This window comes from Salvia hispanica, chromosome 6, assembly GCF_029641045.1.
Source record: "Salvia hispanica isolate PSC_SH4W2 chromosome 6, Shi_PSC_v1, whole genome shotgun sequence".
In the NCBI taxonomy this organism is placed as follows: Eukaryota; Viridiplantae; Streptophyta; class Magnoliopsida; order Lamiales; family Lamiaceae; genus Salvia; species Salvia hispanica.
The window spans coordinates 23,134,662-23,154,346 of record NC_142697.1 but is presented as its reverse complement, the minus strand read 5'-3'; the positions used below and the strand labels follow the sequence as shown (position 1 = coordinate 23,154,346).

The window sequence follows — 19,685 nt, the reverse complement described above, 5'->3', positions numbered from 1 at the left end:
CAGCAACCAAGTGTTTGCCTCTCCTTTCAATGCAAATGGAATCGCTCGCAGGCGATAGTCCTCCTCGGTAGTTTCGTTAGGCCTTTTCTGGATGCTACATAGCTTACTAAACTCGTTCAAAAACTCATAAGGACACTCATTCCTCCGTCCAGAGAATGTAGGTAAAACGCCCAGCACATTCGTCTTGATCTCAATAGACCGCTGACGTTGATTTGACACTATGGCATGAGCTGGCTCTCCGTCGAGATGTGCAGTTAGCGAACCAATCTCTGGGTCTAGGTCCACTAAGTTTGCCATTACAGACTCCTCTTCCTCCCTTTCCGAATGCTCAGTTTCTGACGACGACCGTGAATCCTCTTTCCCCGATGAATTCCACTCTTCTTCACTCCCTGATTCAAACGGAAATGGATCTACAGTTGACAACCCCGATCTGGTAGTTATGGCGGATGTTGATTCCTTAACTTGCCACTTCAACTGCACGTTCCTTGACCAAGATGGGTTGCTCCAGATTCCTGACCTTGAGCCCTTGCTCATAAACTGCCAAAAGCGAAATTCAAAAGATTAAAACTATTTACACCAAATCTCTAAACACATAAACAAACTACGCCATCCATCCCCGGCAACGGCGCCATTTGAAGAGTTGATTTTCTTGCTTGCTGTATCCTATCAATTTCTAATTACACACTTCCTAGATCCAGTAAATCAACTAGATCACAAGGTCTAGAGACTCACAAGACTGGAAGTCTGGTCGTTGGTACGCAAGCAAACCTTCAAAACCCTCAACCACAGATACTAAACTAGCACAGGGAAGTAGGGATCGATCCCACAGAGATGGACTCGTATAGTACATGCATAGAGATTTGGAAACTATTTTTGGGTTGGCTGCTGCCACGCATATTTTGGGTTGAGGAATTTAACTAAGTGAATTTGGAAATAAAGTATGCTATGCTAACTGCTAGATCTAGGCAAAAAATGAATTATGTATAAGAACTAAATCAAATCAACTACTAGATCTGGGACTTCTACGAACATCTCTAGACCAAGGAGATTAAAACAAGTGGGGACCAAACTCTGAAAAAGGTAAGTACGGACAGAATCGAATCTGCAGCCTAACTAACTAAAGCATCAACTGAAAATGACTTCATCTTCTTCAACGAACACAAATAAATGCAGAGATCGAGAAAAACAAACTCAGATGTAGATTGGAAACATAATTTTAACGGTAAACGAAACAACGACGGAAATCACACTACTAGACGAAGCAAACCAAGCAGAACAAAATCCCCATAATCTCATGCACAAATTTCACCTCCCCTGTTCAGATCCACACTTCGGATGCTAAATCCACTCCGGATCCAAGCATCCGAACAAAAATCCAACCGAACACAACTTCAATACCACGATTCTCGAATCTCCTAAAATATTCAGCAACAAATTCAAGAGAACATCTCAAATAAACAAACCAAAATAGCAAGCATCATAATAATCAACACGAAATCTAACTTCATCAAAGCAAATCAAATGTAAATAGAACGGATAAACTGATTCAGCAACAAAAACAGCAAGCTCGACTTCCAAAAGTGAAGTTCGAGACGGAACAGAGTAGTAAACAGAAATTAAGAGAACAATTGTTTCTTCGCCCTCAAGGGACGGTGGTGCACTGATACGAGACTCCTGAAAACGAAAACCACCCCAAATTTCCCATATCCCTAGTGTGTGTGCTAAGAGCGTGACTGTGTGTGGAGTGTAACCGATCTGCCATTCTTGTTGCGCACTCCTTTATTTATAAGCTTCGAGGTGGGGCCCAGCGAGGTATTGATTGACTTGATTGCCCTCAGCTTTTGGCTTCCTTCCTCTAGCTTTTCCTCGTGATTCCGTTCCTGCTCCTCGCTAGATATCCTCCTCCAGCATCTCCTGGATCTAGCGCTACACACACACCTGGCTTAACAAAACTTGTTAGATCCAGCAGAAATGTGATGTTTTTCACTACATAACCAATGCATGAAATTAGCCTTATCAATAACATAGAATGAGTTATTAAATAGCATTTCATTTAGTTTTCCTCAATCCCAATTTAAAAGTTTCAATTGAAATGTAAGTTAAATTTTTATGAACATGAATTAATTTTATAATAAAATAAGGTTAATGAAATGCGAGAATCCTGAAGTGGGCAGGGGGAGTATTTCCTTTCTCAGACTGAATTACTTATTGAGTCGATTTGTCAACAGTTATAATTTCATTGAAATGACATACTCCTCATTGCAGTTTATACAATTACAGGTAATATTCCATGCAGCACTATGACACGTTTCGGCATCAAAAGTGAACTCAAAAATAGAAGGTATAGAAGAGGTCGGCAGTATGCAATAAATGAAAATGGTTTAGTCGGTGTGATGGCATTGGCGCCTATAAATAAAGATGAAAGCCGATCATCCCTCTCACCAAGGCCCAAGCCAAATACAAACCCCCCAAAATGGAGACATCTAACCACCAATTAGCTCACGTCATAGTCATCCCGTATCCCAGCCAAGGCCACATCAACCCCCTCCTCCAATTCGCCAAGCGCCTCGCCGCCAAGGGCGTCCGTGCCACCCTCGCCACCACCGCCAACACCATGCAGTCCATCCACGCCTCCGCCGCCGTCGCCGTCGCCCCGATCTCCGACGGCTTCGACGGCACCGACTTCGCCAAAGCGGGCAAGCAAGGCGACTACCTCACCTCAATCCGAGACCACGGCTCCAAATCCCTAGCCAAACTCCTCCACTCCTACAAATCCGCCGGTTCCCCCGTTACTTGCGTCATCTACGACGCCTTCTTCCCCTGGGCGCTCGACGTCGCCCACCGCCACGGCGCCATGGCCGCGGCCTTCTTCACCAACTCCGCCGCCGTCTGCGCCATCTTCAGCCACATCTGCGGCGGCACGATTACGCTGCCGGTGAATGTCCATCATGATGCGCCTCTGATTTTGCCCGGACTGCCGCCTTTGAACGCCTGCGACGTCCCCACCTTCATCAGGAACCCTAGTAGCTACCCTGCTTACTTAGCTATGAAATTGAGCCAGTTTTCCAATCTCCAAAATGCCGATTTCGTCTTCGCCAACACTTTCCACCAACTAGAACGACAGGTACTTGCATTCTAATTAGATTTAGTGCAAATCGGTGTGTGTAGATTGAATTAACCATAACTAATTGGTATGGTTTGTGTGTTGACAAAAAAAGGAGGTGAAAAGCGCGGAGAAGAATTGGCCGGCGAAGCTGGTGGGGCCGATGGTGCCGTCGGCGTATCTGGATGGGCGAATCGAAGGGGACAAGGGGTACGGCGCGAGCCTATGGAAGCCGCTAAGCGAGCAATGCGCGGCCTGGCTCAACACCAAGCCACGCGAATCGGTGATCTACGTCTCATTCGGGAGCATGGTTTCGCTGACGTCCAAACAGATGGAGGAGATGGCGTGGGCGGTGAAGTCGAGCGCCTCCTACTTCCTCTGGGTGGTCAGGGAGACCGAGCGCGAAAAGCTCCCGGCTGGATTCGCAGAGTCCGTAAAGGGGAAGGGGCTGATCGTGTCGTGGTGCAATCAGCTGGAGATGCTGGCGCATCCGGCGATTGGCTGCTTTGTGACGCACTGTGGGTGGAACTCGACTCTGGAGGGGCTGGCGCTGGGGGTGCCGATGGTGGCGCTGCCCCAGTGGTCGGACCAGGTGACGGATGCCAAGTTCATAGAGGAGATATGGGGGGTGGGGGTTAGGGCTAAGGAGGATGAGTTTGGGGTTGCTGGGAGAGAGGAGCTGCTTTATTGTTTCAAAGAGGTGATGGAAGGAGAGAGTAGAGTGAAGATGAGGAGCAATGCAAGGAAATGGAGGGAGCTGGCTATTGAAGCAACTGATGAAGGGGGTACCTCAGACACTGCCATTAATGAATTTGTCATGAAATTGAAGATTGCTGTACAAAACTAGAGACAGACAGACAGACAGTGAAAGCACTACTAAATGACCAAACTTTGGGTGCTTCATTTATTTCAATAAATAATACACTCTCTTAAGATACTATTTAAATGGAATCAAAAGTTACTTATTAATTTGTTGTCACTTTTCCAACAAGCCCATATTGTAATGCTATCATAATTCATACACAACAGTGAGAAAAAAGAATATGAACTTGCTTGGTATGATCCACCGCGATGGCCTTTCCTTCTCTCACAAGAATGAAAGAGGGAACTAAAACACACTGAATTAGAGGGAGTAACTGCAAGCACAGCCTACATATGGTGAGATGGTGCCCATTTTTTGACTTAGGGCTCTCGATAACCCTGGGGAGGGATGGCTTTACAATCTTTTCAAGACATCAAGGGCTTTATACAGCTGCTCTAGACACCAAGTAGCCTACGCTGGGATTGGCCGCGACACTGATGATGCACCATCTCGCTGAGCTAAACCTGATGTGAAGAGGAATTTGCTTTAGTGTTGAAAAATATACTTAAAAAAAAAGATATTGCTCCTTCACTTTGTTGTCAATGTGATCACAAGATGAATATGGTAAGTTACCTCTCTTCTTGAGCTTTTTCCGGAAGCTTCTCTTTCTACTAAATGCCTTCTCCTGCAACCATACGAAAGCTGGTTACTGCAGTCTAAGATGGGAATATTACAGTACCAAACTATTTTCATTATTTGAAATCCATTTGATGTTTAGATCAAGCAAGGGTTGTGGATGGACCATATCACAGTTTCTTATCACATCAATAGCAGTAAGTTGTAAAAATTACCACAGGCATACTAAGTTCCTCAGCCTGACGAACTGAAGCAACGAGCTCCCGATTTGATTCTGTATAAAGACTTGTGACAAGGCCAGGCTGACCAGCTCTGGCTGTTCTTCCAACTCTGTGCAAAAAGTCTACAGCAGAACTAGCAAACTCTGCCTACAACGAAATAAATATGGCAAGATCAGGCTAAAGTAAAGAATCACATTGATTACAGAAATTAAATCGCATTGAATATCTTACATGGCTAGATGGAATTAACAGAATCACATTAATTAGTGTGTAACAGAAATTACCACCAGTTTGAAACAAATATCAAACATTGGCTTTAAAACATATAAAGTGAACAAGTTGAAAGAGACACCTGAATAACATGTGACACATTTGGTACGTCAAGTCCACGAGCAGCAGCATCAGTGCATACAAAAACACCACCATTCTGCTGGAAATCAACCAGATTCTCTGTCCTCTCCTCCAGAGAGATGTCTCTATGATACCGTACACACCTAATACCAGCTCCCACCAAAATGTTAGCAACAGCTTCAGCAGCTTCAACAGTGTTGGCAAACACCATGGTCCAAACTACTCCAGAGGAAGAATCCGTATTGGTTTTATATCCATTTTTTACAGCATTTATCAGCACATCTACCTGTGTATCTACGTTCACTTCAATCCACTTTTGCTCCAACCTACAGGAGAAAGATTGTAATGAACAGGTGAACTAGCAGGCAAATTTAAGGCTACATTGAATTCATATCTCAGAATAAAATAAAGCAATGAAAGGAGGCATGATATAGGTTCTTAATCACAGGGCAAACAATGCATTTCTTAATCCATTGGAACAGTATTTGAATTGTAGAATCGGTAGTGCTAGTATTTTAAAGTGGATTAGATAAAAATAAAATAAGACACTGAATCAACTGAGTGACAATTAGTTAAGAGAAAAAAACCTTGGATTATGGTGATGGAGATAACTCCCATTAACCCAGTTTGCCTCTGGAAACATCCGCTTCAACGTTCCTCCAGCAGTCCTCTTTCCATTCAGAGGAAGGGTGGCTGCTACAAAAATGTATTGCTTACTCCGTTCATATATTTTCCTCACTCTCATCCAGTCTTTCCAGGTTCTTTTCCTGGGCTCGGTGTTAGGCTCGTCAATAGTTTTCTCATCACCATCTTCAGCTTCCTCCAAGTCAAAATCTTCCGGAAAATCTTCTTCTTCTTCTGTATCAGAAGCATCCGCGGAAACAGACAAAGGATCCTGAGCCCCGGCATCTGCATCTTTGAACCTAGATAACTGCTTCTCATCAAAACGAAGCATATTTATGAGACGAATCACTTGGTTCTGGAAACTCCCACAGAGCAGCAAGTCTGCTTCATCAAATACCTAAATGCATATCGGCATAGATAACTAATTTAGCGAACTTGGATACTATAGCAATGTTAAGTCCACAATCAACAACTGAAAATTACCACATATTTTACGCCTCGTATAAAATCAGTACGTTTACGCCTTTCTGGGTCGATGGCATAAAGATAGTTTAGAAGTGCTACTGGCGTCGACACTATTATATCAGGATCTTTAACTATCAACCCCTGCAGCCAGTAGATCATCAATAAGCATCTGGAGGCCAAATGCTACATAAGAGAAACTGTTTGCCACAACCACCATGTACCTGACGGCCACAAACAGCTGCCGCTTTTAGAAGTGGCTCTCCTGCACCATCAAGGAGGGAATTCGCCATGCGAACCACTTGCTCACAAAGCATTACATTAGGGCATAGAACAAGAGAAACATGTTGATGCCTTTTCAGTTTCGGATCGTGCAATGCATCCAAGTTGCTGTATACTTTATGAATTATAGGAACTAAGTAGCCATGAGTTTTACCACTCCCTGTCTCTGCTGCAACCACCACATCATCTCCAGAGAGAATGGCTGGAACACAGGCCGCCTGAATCCCAACTAATATGTTAACTCCCCCACGATTTAACAGTATCCCCGCGTAGCAAGTATAGAATATACACAAAAAAGCATTATATTTGCAGAAAACTAAGGCGATTTTGTTTCAAGGTTTCATCATTATTGTATGTGTTGTGAATATTAATTATGATCTCTAGAAAGAAAGCCAATATGTGTTGTGTAAATTGATTAAGATTTCTAACTAATAAGAGTTACATTCAATCCTATGTCTAAATCAGTGAGCAATTCCAACTCCACCAACGAAAAAAACCAAAACTTTAAACATCCCAGAAAGGAAAAATGTAAAGAAGAAACAAATTGAAGGAAATGATTAACCAAAACCCAAAAACTAGAGAGGTACTAACCTGGACTAAAGACGGTCTAGGGAGCCCAACATTAGCGAGAGCGCGTGAGATGGAATCGGAGACGCCGAGAGAAGTCCAGGAAACGCCTTCCTCTGCCAAAAACGTGTCGGCGGCGCTGCCGTTTTCGTCGTCGGCGTTTGTGGCGAAGCCCCGGAGTTTATGGGACTTGAGCTGGCGATAACTGCTGAGACTGGAAAAATAGGGCGGTGGGAGTGATAGTAAAGAGAGGTTGCTCGCCGGAAATGAGAAAATCCTCGGCGAGTGTAATGAAATTCTGCAAGTATTTAGCGCTGAAATTGAACGCTGCAGAAGCATTTTCTCTCCGGATGACGATTGATGGGTTTTGCTTGGGTTTTACAGTGTTATATTTTTCCCTTTTCTTTTTACAAGGGTTGAAAACTTGAAATTGCTGGGCTGAAATTGGGCCCCAAGCTTGTTCTTTTGAGGATTTGACCGTTATACCCTTCTCTGTTTCCGTTTACAGCAAGCTTCAATCTTCAAGTGAACGACTTCTTCCAGAGCGAAAAAAGCTAACCACAAACAAAATGGCGCCAAAGGCTAAGAAGAAATCATCTCCGCCGTCTGATCCTAACGGGATATTTTCTGGAATCTCCGTCTTCCTTATTGAAACCGGAGTTCAAGCGCGTCGCCTTCAGGTTTTCTCCACTTTCTTTTAGTTGCCCAAATTTTTACTTTTGAAGACGTCGCTAGTTTTTTAGATTTGGAAGCAAAAGCTGGAGCAGTTGGGGGCTAAGATTGAGGACATTTTCTCCAAAAGGGTTACACACATTTTTGCCGCGAACTCGGATTCGCTTCTCAAAAAAGTTGGTGCCCAGAATCTGAAGCGATTCAAAGGAGTAAGTGTGTGATTATCGCTTAAACTCTTCTGTATCCGATGCTTGCTGTGCAATTGATGGGTTAATTGTTTTGTTTCGATGGTGATTGCTTGCTGTAAATTGCAATTGCAAAGAATTTGTCAGTGTTTGTTGTTTGTGTGGCCATAATTTTATGATTGTTTGTTGTTTGTTGTTTGCAATTGCTTGTTTTCTTAGTTTAGGTCGCATGCAGTTACATTTTTTCCAGAAATGACTGTTTAGTATTTGTAACACTTTAGTATTTCCTGCTGCTTTTAAGTTGTTTATGTAAATACTTTAAGATGATGATATGATCTTATAGTTTTGTTTCTGCATTTACTCGTCTGATTAACTTGGGTATGATTTGATGGGCCCTGAACAGAAAATTTTGAACTATCAGTGGATAGAGGACTGCTTGAAATCAGGAGAAAAGGTGTCTGAAGATTCATATGTTTTCTCGGAGGACGCTGCCGAGGATTATGCTAGCAAGGCTAGTGACAAGAATCTGAAGCATACCGATGCAAATTTAAGTAATGAAGACCAATTGCCATCAAAGAAGATCAAGACCTGTTCCAATTCTAAAACAGTTGAATCTGAAGAAAGGCCTAGGCTTTCAGTGGAATCTGCTATATATTATTATTCAAAATGTGATAATGCTAGCAGTCTGTCTCAATCGTCTGGCCCTATAAGCCCACAAGTCACCAGTCTGAGTTTGGATAGTGTAAATAGAGACGTAAGTTCTTGACATTCTGTCCTGTGTCTGTGCGTGGGATTTGCTTGCCATTGTGTTGCTTTCTTTTACATGAACATTTGGAAGAGACAATAATTCTGTTATAATGAGAAAAACACAGAAGATACTGTTTCTTTTTTATGTAACCATTGTTTCATTCGTAATCAGGTTTCCTCATGCGATGCATCGTCATTGTATAGCCCTCCTGATATGAACAGGAATATAACCGAGATATTTGGAAAGCTTATCGACATTTACAGAGGTTAAGATTATTCGTCAGACAGTGTTTGTCACCAGTGAATGATTTTTCTAGTATATTTTAAAGCTGACTTTATTACCTATGCTTCATGACACTATGACAGCTCTAGGTGAAGATCGTAGGTCATTTAGTTATTACAAGGCTATTCCAGTTATTGAAAAATTGCCTTTCAAAATTGAAAGTGCAGACCAGGTCAAACATTTACCTGGTATTGGAAAGTCTCTCCAGGATCATGTAAGCACTTTTGTCATCATGTTGATATCTTACTCATTTTCTCTTCTGTCTGATTTTGAGCCATCTTATCTGAGATTAAGAGATAATTGATAGCTTATTTCTTGGCTATAGCCTTATTTTGGTGATCCTCAACTGCATAATCACAGATTCAGGAAATAGTGAATACTGGAAGGCTATCCAAATTGGAGCACTTTGAGAAGGATGAGAAGGTAACACATTTTTTCCTGAAACATGGCAGAGAGGTTCCAAAATGTTCTGCTGTATTTTGGCTTCGTTGGATGTGCAGGAAAACAGATTTGCTAATTGGTTTTCATGTCAGTACAGAAAAAGGATGCAATAAGTGCATATTAACACAGTTTTCCTTTAGGGATTAGGATTCTAGACTGCAAAGACCATAGGTTTCTTCCTACATTCCAAACCAATGATCATTGCTTATTCTGCCAGATACTAGTATGATCTTATTTCTTCTCAGGTACGCTCAATCAGTTTATTTGGAGAAGTATGGGGCATTGGACCTACAACTGCATCAAAACTTTATGATAAAGGACACAGAACCCTAGATGATCTTGAAAATGAGGAATCATTAACTAATGCCCAAAGGTTAGGCTTAAAATACTTTGATGACATCAAGACCAGGATTCCGCGCCACGAGGTTGGCTCTCTGTCTTTTTAAATTAGTTTATCAATATTTCCATTCAAAGAACGTGATATTATCCTTATTATTCACCATTTAGGTTCAGGAGATGGAGAGTCTTTTAAAGAAAATTGCAGAAGAGATATTGCCCGGGGTGAGAGAATCTCAGCTGCTGATTTAACTTTGAAAGCTCACAGTTATGTGCTAAATGGGATTTATAAGAAAAAGCGCAGTCTCAATTTTCCTCTTGAGTAGTTTTTGAACGCCAACTAGGGATACACTCAACGTGTACCAGTGAAATTTAGGCCACCATCACCAAGTTGGTTAATTTTTTTTAATGAGACATTAGATGCAGATATGCTTGCTGCGGTTTCATATTGTTTTCTGATATCATTCCCACAGGTCAATTTTTTGATGCAATTATCAAGTTTAGTTTTGCCTTCTTAGTCACACCAGTCAAATCTGGAAGAAGTTTAGGAGTTAATATGTGACAACTCCTCTCAAATCTTTTTTCTCGTGGTCCTATGTTTCCACAGGCAGACATTGTTTGTGGAGGATCATACAGACGTGGGAAGGCTTCTTGTGGGGATATGGATATTGTGATCACACACCCTGATGGGAAAAGGTGATGTATCACAATTACTATATAGCTTCAGTATATTGTTTGTATTGGCTTCGTATATTGAACTAATTATTTGTAGTTCCTTGAGCTATTTCTTTCATTTGAAATGGAAATGGGGAAGGAAAAGGAATTTTAGTAAAGCATATTCATCTCTAGTAATTTCTATTTGAAATTAAGGGGAGGATAATTCTGTATACGTTATCATATACTCTTTTTAGCTTTTTCATGAACAGACAGACTCAGTCTTCTTCGTCTCCAGTCATATAGGTTTTCTTACAAAATATGTAGAGCGTCTCAAGGATATTAACTTCTTAAGAGAGGATTTGGTCTTCAGTATTCACAGTGAGGAGGTAATTTTGTTTCATTTTCCGCATCTGTTAATAGTTTGGAAAACTACCTAATATGAAGGATTCTCATTTGGATTTCATCTGTGAGCTCAGGGTACAGATTCTGGAGTGGATACATATTTTGGTCTTTGCACCTATCCTGGTCGAGAGTTGCGACATCGCATAGATTTGAAGGTGTGTTGATGTTTTGCATCAAAAACAGGATACTATTCCAATGAACTATATAAAATGCTTACCAGAAACGATTGAGGTCATCATGTATAAGTATTTACCCAAGACTCTTTATCTTATTTTGCTGATTAAGAAATGATCACATAAAATAACCATGGAGATTCTGCATCCTAATTTTGTTTCTCGTCTGTAGGTTTACCCAAGGGATATATATGCATTTGGATTAATAGCATGGACAGGGAACGATGTGCTGAACAGGAGGTGTGCCCATTTGCAAATTATTTAGTGCCATGTTCGAAAAGCTTAGGGCCTTTCGTTCTGCCTAGAGTTGGTTATATTTTTATGTGGTGGTGCTGAACTCTCCTCTTTATTTTACTACAATTGTTGGTTTTGATTATGTTTGAACAGGCTGAGAATATTAGCAGAATCAAAGGGATTCAGGCTTGATGACACAGGATTGTTCCCTGCAACTCATAGTTCAGGGGAAAAAAGGGTATGATATTGTCATCATTTTCTATACATGGCATCTGGTTTGAGTGATAAGACATGATTGATAAAATAATCCAACTTAATAAATGTTTGATTTGCATAGATAACTAGGCTCACATCTAATCACCCAAACTAGACGACCCTTATATATATAGTGTGGTGAATTGTGAAAATACTACTAATATACTAATAATGTTTTGAATTCAGGGAAGCAAAGGCAGCGCAAGTTTGAAGTTTGCAACTGAAAAACAAGTGTTTGATTTCCTTGGGTTCCCATGGCTGGAGCCCAATCAAAGGAATTTATGAAATTCTATGCTAACCACTCTAATTATCAATGTAAACCATTTGTATGTATGTACAGATGTTGAATCTTCCGATTTTGTGTTTCGTCGGTTTAAACATTTGTGTATAAGTAATCTTATAGTAATATACTTGTCGCGTCGCATTTTTGTAATTCATTTAAATTTGAGTTGTGTTTTTCTATTCAAATCCTCAAACTACTCCCTCCGTCCGCGAATAGGAGTCCTGTTTTTCTATTTTAGTCCGTCCGCGAATAGAAGTTCCGGTTCACTTTTACCATAAATGGTAATAGAGTCTCACCTTCCACTAATTCATTTCATTCCCATTTAATTTAAAACTAATATATACAAGTGGGACCTGTATTCCACTAACTATTTTTCATCCACTTTTCTTAACATTTCTTTCGAGCATCCACAATGGGTGCCCGATTTCACGCCCGATCAGTCGAGATCGGGCTCGGGCGTCGTCAGGCACCCATTGCAGGCGTCGGGCGCGCCCGACAACGACCGAGAGATCGGTCGCCCTGATCTCGAGCCCGATCGGGCATCCAATGCAGCCTCGCGCCCGAGCCCGATCCATGCATTTTTTGCTTTTTTTTAAAAAAAAATTCTTGAAACCCTAATTCAACTCAATACAAAATTAAGTCCTAAAACAGAAACATGCTATGCAGCGTCGACCCCCGTTCGGCTAGCGGCAAACTATACGAATTCAAGGCATACTAATAGTAGTTTTTTTTAGCCACGTATGATGTAGTTTTTTTTTTAATTAAGTAATGTAGTTTTTTTTAATTAAGTAATGTATTTTATTTTTTTTTGCATTTGTGGTGTTTAATACTCCCTCCGTCCCCCATTAGCAGTCACAGTTTGACCAGGCACGGGTTTTAAGAAATGTAAAGAAAAGTTGGTTGAAAAAGTTAGTGGAATGTGAGACCCACTTTTTTATATTGATTTTATAATAAAATGTGAGTGAAGTGAGTTAGTGGAATGTGGGACCTACTACCATTTATGGTAAAAATAAAGTGTGACTCTTAATTGGGGACGAACCGAAATGGAAAAGTGTGACTCTTAATCGGAGACGGAGGGAGTATAATATATTTTGGTATTGTAGTAATTAAAAATAAAATAAAATACAAAATAAAATTGAAATGAAAAATGGATAATAGATAGGGCATTTAATAGGGCTCCACCATTGCATAAAAATAAGGCGTGCTGATGTGGCAATCACTGGGGCATCCACTGTGGATGCTCTAAAACCTGTGCTGATAACAAATGGGACTCCTAATGGCGGACGGTGGGAGGTGGGAGCATATCTTCATAATTGTATAAAATGACTATTTTGCCCTGCGACGAAAAATGTTACTACTAATACAATATTCAGGAATGTGCAGATAAACCCTTAGATACTGAAGAAATAGAGAAACCAAAACCCCAGTTTATTCGAAGCGGTGAAGATAAGAGAATGGCTTGTGGCATATGTAGAGCAGCAGCAGCTCCCGCTCCCTCACTTGTTGCCTCTTTCCTCCCGCCGTCAAATCTCTTATTTTCCATTAATTTGGCTTCCTCATCCACTACCAAGTCCAAACCTAAAACTCCTCCTCTGCTTCTCAAGACCACCAAATCAAACCTCATTTGCAGAGCTGAAAAGGAGTACAAATTCCCCGACCCAATTCCCGAATTCGCTGAATCCGTCAGCTTTATTCTTTTCCCTTTTTACTTGCTTCGTCCGCCTTTTATGTTTTGCAATTTCAGTTGTCTGATAATGAATCTCTCTCTCTTTCGCCAGGAGACTGAAAAGTTTAAGTCCCATTTGCAGAAGAAGTTGGCCAAGAAAGATATGTTTGGAGATTCCCTAGATGAAGTTGTTGGAGTCTGTACTGAGGTACTTCCCCCAATCTCTTTACTTCTCTTTCAATAATGAATTGGGATTTCAATGCTAATTTTATCATGCTGTATTAGCAAATTAGGACTAATAGGGAGGATTTAACTTGCAGCGTTAATGCATATTCTTGATGATTGTTTGCTGTTGTAATGTTGAATTTTAGAAAGCGGTTTTCTTAGGGGGTGTTCGATTGGCAAGACTAAATCTCATGATTAAATATGTATCATGTTTGGTTCATAAGATTAACCCCCACAACTTAATCTTAGATGGATAGTCTCATGATAATTAGTCATAGCCTCTCTCCTCCAACTAAAATAATCCTACAACTTAATTCTAGATCAATAGTCTCATGATTATTAGTCATGGCAACCGAACGCCACCTTGGGATATACTAGTAGAATTGTGGAGTAGTATTTCACTCTTTGAAAGTTCAGTTGGTGGTTGGGATGGAGTTCAAATAATGGTTGACTTAAAAACAGAGGATTATATTCATGCTGAACATCAGATATCAGAAATCTATATTCAAAACATCTATTTTTGTTTGTATGAAGACTGTTGCAACCGCTGAATGTGTAGTGTTTCACTTGTAATAGATATTCGATAACTTCTTGCACTCCGAGTATGGTGGTCCAGGAACACTCTTGGTGCTTCCTTTCATTGATATGGCGGATACCATCAACGAAAAGGGCTTGCCCGGAGGACCGCAGGCTGCCCGAGCAGCCATAAAATGGGCACAAGCTCATGTAGACAAAGACTGGAAAGAATGGACTAGCACCTAGAATTCAAATCTTATTTGTAGAATAGTTAGCCAAAAAGTGAAGTTATCCTACAGCATAGAACGCCTCAACTTATGTCAATCCAACTATATTTGTACTATTTGAGAAATGAAAGTAGTTCAGAATATCTAGAAACATTGATTTATTTCATCTAAATTCAAGAACCATCATATTGAAGATGCTAGCATGATCAGCTCCCTTGTGACGGTTTCAAATTTCACTAAACATCAAACCAAAAACACCACACACACAAGGTTGTGGAATTGTGTCCAGTGGAAGAACAACATATTCACATTATGTCCCAAAAGGAGCCTCATTCTTGTTTGGATTTGCTGCGCTCCAGAAGCTCTTCCCAGTCGACAAAGCGTTCGAGCAGCTCAATTTCGTTGAGGACCAGGCAGTCATCTCCTTTTCCGTACCAGTCATAGCGCCGCTTTGCCACATAGTCATAGACAGCATCCCTCAACGGAGCCGGAATAACCATGAGAGAACTCAAGGCAGAGTAAGGCAGGGGCAAGTATGAGCAAACCCTTAAAGCAGCTGCACACAAAAAAAGTATCATCAGCCAACATTATGCTTCATTTGATGCTACTTGGCTGTGGACAAGCGATTACCAGCAGAGCCTTGGTGGTATGAATTGGGGCCCTCAACGAACAGGAAGCGACGAAGAACGTCTTTACGCTTCACTCTGCATAGGCTCAAGTAAGGTTCAGCTGCTTTTGATTGCACACAACAGAAACTTATTTTCCTATCCTTGTCGGCCTTTATGATCCATTTCACTCCTACAATATTGATAGAATTCAAGGGAAATATTGCTTCAGAAAATGAAATACACTCACCAGAAAGAACATAGCACATGCTAATTTTGAGATTCTTAGGGTTTAGGGAAAATGTACAACGAAACCTCTCTACATGCGCGATTAAACGATGAAACAGCACAAATATCACCGAAATGTAGAAAAACACACAGATAAACCCCCAAAATCGAGAGAAAGAAGGGGAAAATCTGGAATTATAAGACGCAACAAAATAATAAGCATAGATCAGAGACTGCATAGCTATATTTCGACAAAAATGTACCGGCGTGACAAAGGTGGCAAACGCCGTCGTACAGGACCACACGACGCTCAATGTTGACCGGCAGCGTGGCAACCAGGGTTGGCGCGGCATGGTCAAGTAGCTCCGCCGGAGGTGCACGCGTCGCATAGCCGCGATAGCTAAACGGCTCCGAAAATGCAGTGGAGCAGGTTCGGGTTAGGGTGAGAGCCGGTCGCCTCAACAGCGCCGCCATCACTTGATTTTGGATGTTGAGAGAGAAACCGTCGTCCCTATTATGCTTTCTTACGCTCCAAGGCGGTGCACTTTTTATACTCCTACTGCCTCGCACGCAAGTAGGGCCCAACTCCAACAAATTCGACAAGAAACGTATTTTCTATATCTTCTCACTCAAATCAAATACTGCTACTACTATAACACTCCCTCTCTAAACTCTTACTAATAATTTTTCAGATTTCATCTTTCTTGCCTGGTTATTAACGTTTGCATATGTATGATTTAAAATTACTATATTATCATTTCATGAAATAAACACTACCTCCATCCAAATCAAAAGTTTTTACATATTTTAACACATACTCCTTGATAAAGTAAAAATTGAAGAAATTAAAGTGATTAAAATATTATTAGTACAAAATAAAACTCATTATAGATGAAAAATTTATCATAAATAGATAAAGACTAATTTTAATAAACTATCCAAAAAAAAGAAAAAATAATTATTTTCATGGACAAAAGTTGTAAAATGATTTAAAACCTTGCAATAATCGAAAAGGTTCAAACGAAATACAAACAGTACTGAAACAGTGGTTTAATCCAATTTTCTCCATAACAAATATATGTGACAAGTACCATAAATTTAGACACCAAACACCAATTTATGTTTACCAAAACAAATAAAGAGTATTAGAGTAGTGGTATGCAAATAATATTTTTAAAAAAAATAGAAAATCAAAATTGAAGACATGTACGGCACTCTCTATCTTGACCGCGAAACTGAGGGAGACAAGAGCTGGTTGTTGATACCATTATTTTGTGATATGTGCAGCTGTTAACTTGGTGAGAAGCATTACTTGAGCCAATCACCTCGGCCAGCTGCATACAAACTATTCACTTATAAACTCCACTAATCGAATAACAAACAAACAAAATTCATATGCTTTTACTATAACAAGAGTTATCAAAATGCATCCATGAACAATAAAACACTTCGGGCCAAAATTGAGTAAAATAAAACATGTTCCAACATATGGGGTTAAACCAAAACAAACATCTAGACTGAAACACTAGCCACCACAACTTGAGTCCCACAGCAGCACCATACAGCAGCAAAGATGATCTGCATCAGACATGAGAGAAAATAAGTTTCAGATTTTTGGGTGAGCATTGATAACAAGGACGTCCAAGAATACAAGAACACACTTGCATTTCACAAAAATTAGAAACAGGAATAACAGTGTAACACAATAATAATATGAAGTCTACAAATGAACAGACAGTTTCAATGAAAGACCAAAAGGATGATGAAATGAACAATAGCATAATATTTTGGCTTAGCAACATAGAGAATGCGAGAAATTAGTAGATATCATTGAGCTAATATTTACCTTGATTTTACTAGCGTCTGTCTGTTTTGCCAGTTGATCTTTTGCCGGAAAACAAATGTTTAGGTTTGAGAGTTGGTATGACTCTGTCTGCTTCTCCTCTACGAGCCTCCTTGTTCCTGTTTTTGCTTGAACTTTTAGCAATCTTAATAGCCTTCTTTTTCTGAGCAGAATCTTTAAAGCCCTCCCCTGGTACAACTTCACCCGGTGGTCTGGACATAGACCTTGACCTAGACATAGATCTTGACTTCAACCGCATTTTCTTGTTTTGTTTATCACCATCAACATCCATAGACTCTACTCCATCAGTGGACCTCTCCCTCTTGCGGCCCCTAGATTTGCTGCGAGCTCGGTCAATAGCCATCGATGGATCAAGTCCAAGGGAAGATAGCTGTCTCCCCATTCTTTCAGATGTGAACTTTTTATCTTTATCGAATTTTCTGGGAACAGTTGGTCGGCTCTCGGCAGTACTCTTTTTAATTCTATGCTGTTGGATAAGTAAACTCTTCTTCTTCCTGATCTCTGTAAGTGCAGCCTGTTCTTCAGGGGTCAGCTCAGCCCCGTCCATCTCAAAATCATCATCTTCCTCCAGTCCTTGGAGGACACCTTCTTCTCGCTCCAACTCCTCAAGTCTCATTAATATATCCGGGTCGAGGAAGTCCGCCACATTGTGCCCATCAAGAATCTCTGGGATGATGTCCTCTTTCCATTCATCATGCGCAAGAATATAGCGCTTTTTCAAGCTAGCAGAGTACACACCAGCACCTCCATTCTCATTTTCAAGATCTCTCTCCAGCTTCCTCTCCTCCTTCTCAGCATCAACCTCAGCTTGCTTAGCTTTGGCTTCCAAAACAGCCTGGGGAATACAAGCAGGCCTTTCCTTCTGATCACGCGGCTTAGGCATGGCAACATGGAATCGGTTCAGACAGTCATTCAGCTTTTTGGACTTCATTTTCTGTTCCACCCGTTGATCCAATAGCCTCTCGCAAGCAGCATTCTTTACAGCTATTACTCCTTCCTCAGTCAAAGTACTCATAGTCAAGAGTACATTACTGCCATCAGTTGCCTCACCCCCTTGGCCTACTAGAGTTTTCATAGCTTCCGACTTCATCTCCATGACCAGTTTCATATCATCCTCAGAAAGCCCTTCCAATGCCTGCAAGTCAGTCTTGTTGCAGACGATAATCAGGGGTTTGTTCATGAACAAAGACTTGATGCTATCGAAAAGAGCAGCCTGCTGAGCAATGCTATATCCACAAGAACCAGAGATATCAAGGAAAAACAGCACAGCTGCTCTAAGATGTGCAAGAGCTGTAATGCTGCACATCTCAATGATATTCCGATCTTCAAACGGACGATCCAAAATCCCAGGAGTGTCAATCACTTGATACCTCAGATATTTGTAGTCTGTATGACCAACAAACAATGACTTTGTGGTGAAAGCATATGGTTGTACATCAACTTCGGCTCTCGTGATCTTGTTCATGAATGAACTCTTTCCAACATTGGGGTACCCACAGATCAGCACAGTTCTAGTATTCGGATCAATAGAAGGCAACCTAGCCATGTGCTGTCTTATCTGCTCGAGATAAGCTAAACTAGGGGTAACCCTTTTGATAACAGTACACATACGCCCAAGGGCAGCAACCTTCAGAGACTTACAGCGATAGAGAGAATCCCCATACTTCAATAGCCTGACATAGTCCTTGGCAATCTTTCCAATCAGGTTCCTTGCAGTATTAATTTGGCCCAGAGCAAGCTTGTAATGGTCTTTGTTATAAAGAACATGCAGCAAATCACCATAGAAAGGGTGGATGTCATTCAGCCGGGGGAAATCATCGATAATTGTTGACAGCTTTTCGTGAAAATTCTGCTGGGTGAACTTCACCTTGCGCATATAAAACTGCCGAAGACGCGAAATGGCATATCCCTTGTGCACTTGGGTTGGGGTTCGGCGTTGTGTACGAGAAAGAATAATATCGATGAACTCCTTCCCCGTGGGGACAACAGTAATCTTCTTGAAATTGTACTGAACCATGGCTTACTCTTTATCCTAAACAACATAACATTATGAGAATTCAAATCACCAGACAAACAAAACAAAACAAGCTAATTGATATAGCAAATAACACAAACAGAAGCAATAATAAAAATGAGTAAACTTGCAGAATAAAATCAGCTTATACCACTCTCTCACGGATAAATACGACTTGACACACAACTGCAGCAAAAATAACCATCGAGGCATGGATTACCAACCAATTAAAAACAAAAAGAAGCAACGGAAAATCAGCTAGACACAGAACAATCACTATAACCTGGCCAGGTAATTTCAATTTGTTGCAATAAGGCTCACCGAAATTGAATACGGAGTAATATCAACTGATTTCACTTACATAAATGAAACATCAAACAAAAATTAAATTTTCAATAAAAGTATAAAAACAGCAATTCAAATTAAACTAAAAACAACCTTGAGCAGCGTAGAAACCAAACAGGAAGACTTATTCCTGGAAACCAAGAAGAAAAAGCGAGAGGAGTGAGGATCTTACGGTGTTTGGAGATGGTGTGGCGGCCTCAGCAACAATGGCGGCAAGAAGAAGAGAGTAAGTTAAGGTGAGGCAGCAACCTAATGGGCTGGGCCTCTATTTTATACTAG

General features: G+C 40.8%; 6 protein-coding genes across 7 annotated transcripts; 3 read left to right on the top strand and 3 right to left on the bottom strand.

Annotated features, from left to right (window-relative positions):
- The first annotated feature begins 2,383 nt into the window (after positions 1–2,383).
- Positions 2,384–4,043, top strand: UGT74B1 (UDP-glucosyl transferase 74B1). The gene is made up of 2 exons (XM_048104560.2): positions 2,384–3,124; positions 3,219–4,043. Exons 1-2 carry the CDS (start codon positions 2,474–2,476, stop codon positions 3,948–3,950), a joined length of 1,383 nt encoding a protein of 460 aa, XP_047960517.1. The 5' UTR covers positions 2,384–2,473; the 3' UTR covers positions 3,951–4,043.
- On the bottom strand, positions 4,044–7,431 carry EMB3108 (DEA(D/H)-box RNA helicase family protein). The gene is made up of 8 exons (XM_048104558.2): positions 7,073–7,431; positions 6,424–6,699; positions 6,221–6,343; positions 5,701–6,134; positions 5,115–5,439; positions 4,757–4,909; positions 4,539–4,590; positions 4,044–4,429 (listed from the first exon to the last, which is right to left on the bottom strand). The coding sequence occupies exons 1-8, from the start codon at positions 7,385–7,387 to the stop codon at positions 4,377–4,379; spliced, it is 1,731 nt and encodes a 576-aa protein (XP_047960515.1). The 5' UTR covers positions 7,388–7,431; the 3' UTR covers positions 4,044–4,376.
- Positions 7,432–7,552: 121 nt separating this feature from the next.
- On the top strand, positions 7,553–11,870 carry POL{LAMBDA} (DNA polymerase lambda (POLL)). The gene is made up of 14 exons (XM_048103778.2): positions 7,553–7,728; positions 7,792–7,929; positions 8,309–8,659; positions 8,825–8,918; positions 9,019–9,149; positions 9,296–9,358; positions 9,622–9,801; positions 9,884–9,937; positions 10,320–10,408; positions 10,665–10,755; positions 10,846–10,926; positions 11,117–11,184; positions 11,332–11,416; positions 11,620–11,870. Exons 1-14 carry the CDS (start codon positions 7,618–7,620, stop codon positions 11,716–11,718), a joined length of 1,635 nt encoding a protein of 544 aa, XP_047959735.1. The 5' UTR covers positions 7,553–7,617; the 3' UTR covers positions 11,719–11,870.
- Positions 11,871–13,100: 1,230 nt separating this feature from the next.
- Positions 13,101–14,550, top strand: PRIN2 (Serine/Threonine-kinase). The gene is made up of 3 exons (XM_048103785.2): positions 13,101–13,398; positions 13,495–13,590; positions 14,184–14,550. Exons 1-3 carry the CDS (start codon positions 13,171–13,173, stop codon positions 14,367–14,369), a joined length of 510 nt encoding a protein of 169 aa, XP_047959742.1. The 5' UTR covers positions 13,101–13,170; the 3' UTR covers positions 14,370–14,550.
- Positions 14,476–16,427, bottom strand: LOC125205003 (Putative thiol-disulfide oxidoreductase DCC). Its single transcript, XM_048103784.2, has 3 exons — positions 15,447–16,427; positions 14,981–15,148; positions 14,476–14,906 (listed from the first exon to the last, which is right to left on the bottom strand). The coding sequence occupies exons 1-3, from the start codon at positions 15,655–15,657 to the stop codon at positions 14,680–14,682; spliced, it is 606 nt and encodes a 201-aa protein (XP_047959741.1). The 5' UTR covers positions 15,658–16,427; the 3' UTR covers positions 14,476–14,679.
- A 130-nt stretch (positions 16,428–16,557) lies between these two features.
- LOC125205000 (nucleolar GTP-binding protein 1-like) lies at positions 16,558–19,685 on the bottom strand. 2 transcript variants are annotated; one of them, XM_048103777.2, is made up of 3 exons: positions 19,579–19,685; positions 17,030–19,079; positions 16,558–16,761 (listed from the first exon to the last, which is right to left on the bottom strand). In XM_048103777.2, the coding sequence occupies exon 2, from the start codon at positions 19,062–19,064 to the stop codon at positions 17,040–17,042; it is 2,025 nt and encodes a 674-aa protein (XP_047959734.1). In that variant the 5' UTR covers positions 19,065–19,079; positions 19,579–19,685; the 3' UTR covers positions 16,558–16,761; positions 17,030–17,039. The 2 variants fall into 2 exon arrangements, with proteins under 2 accessions (XP_047959734.1, XP_088918162.1); XM_089062036.1 differs by having other exon boundaries at positions 19,500–19,636.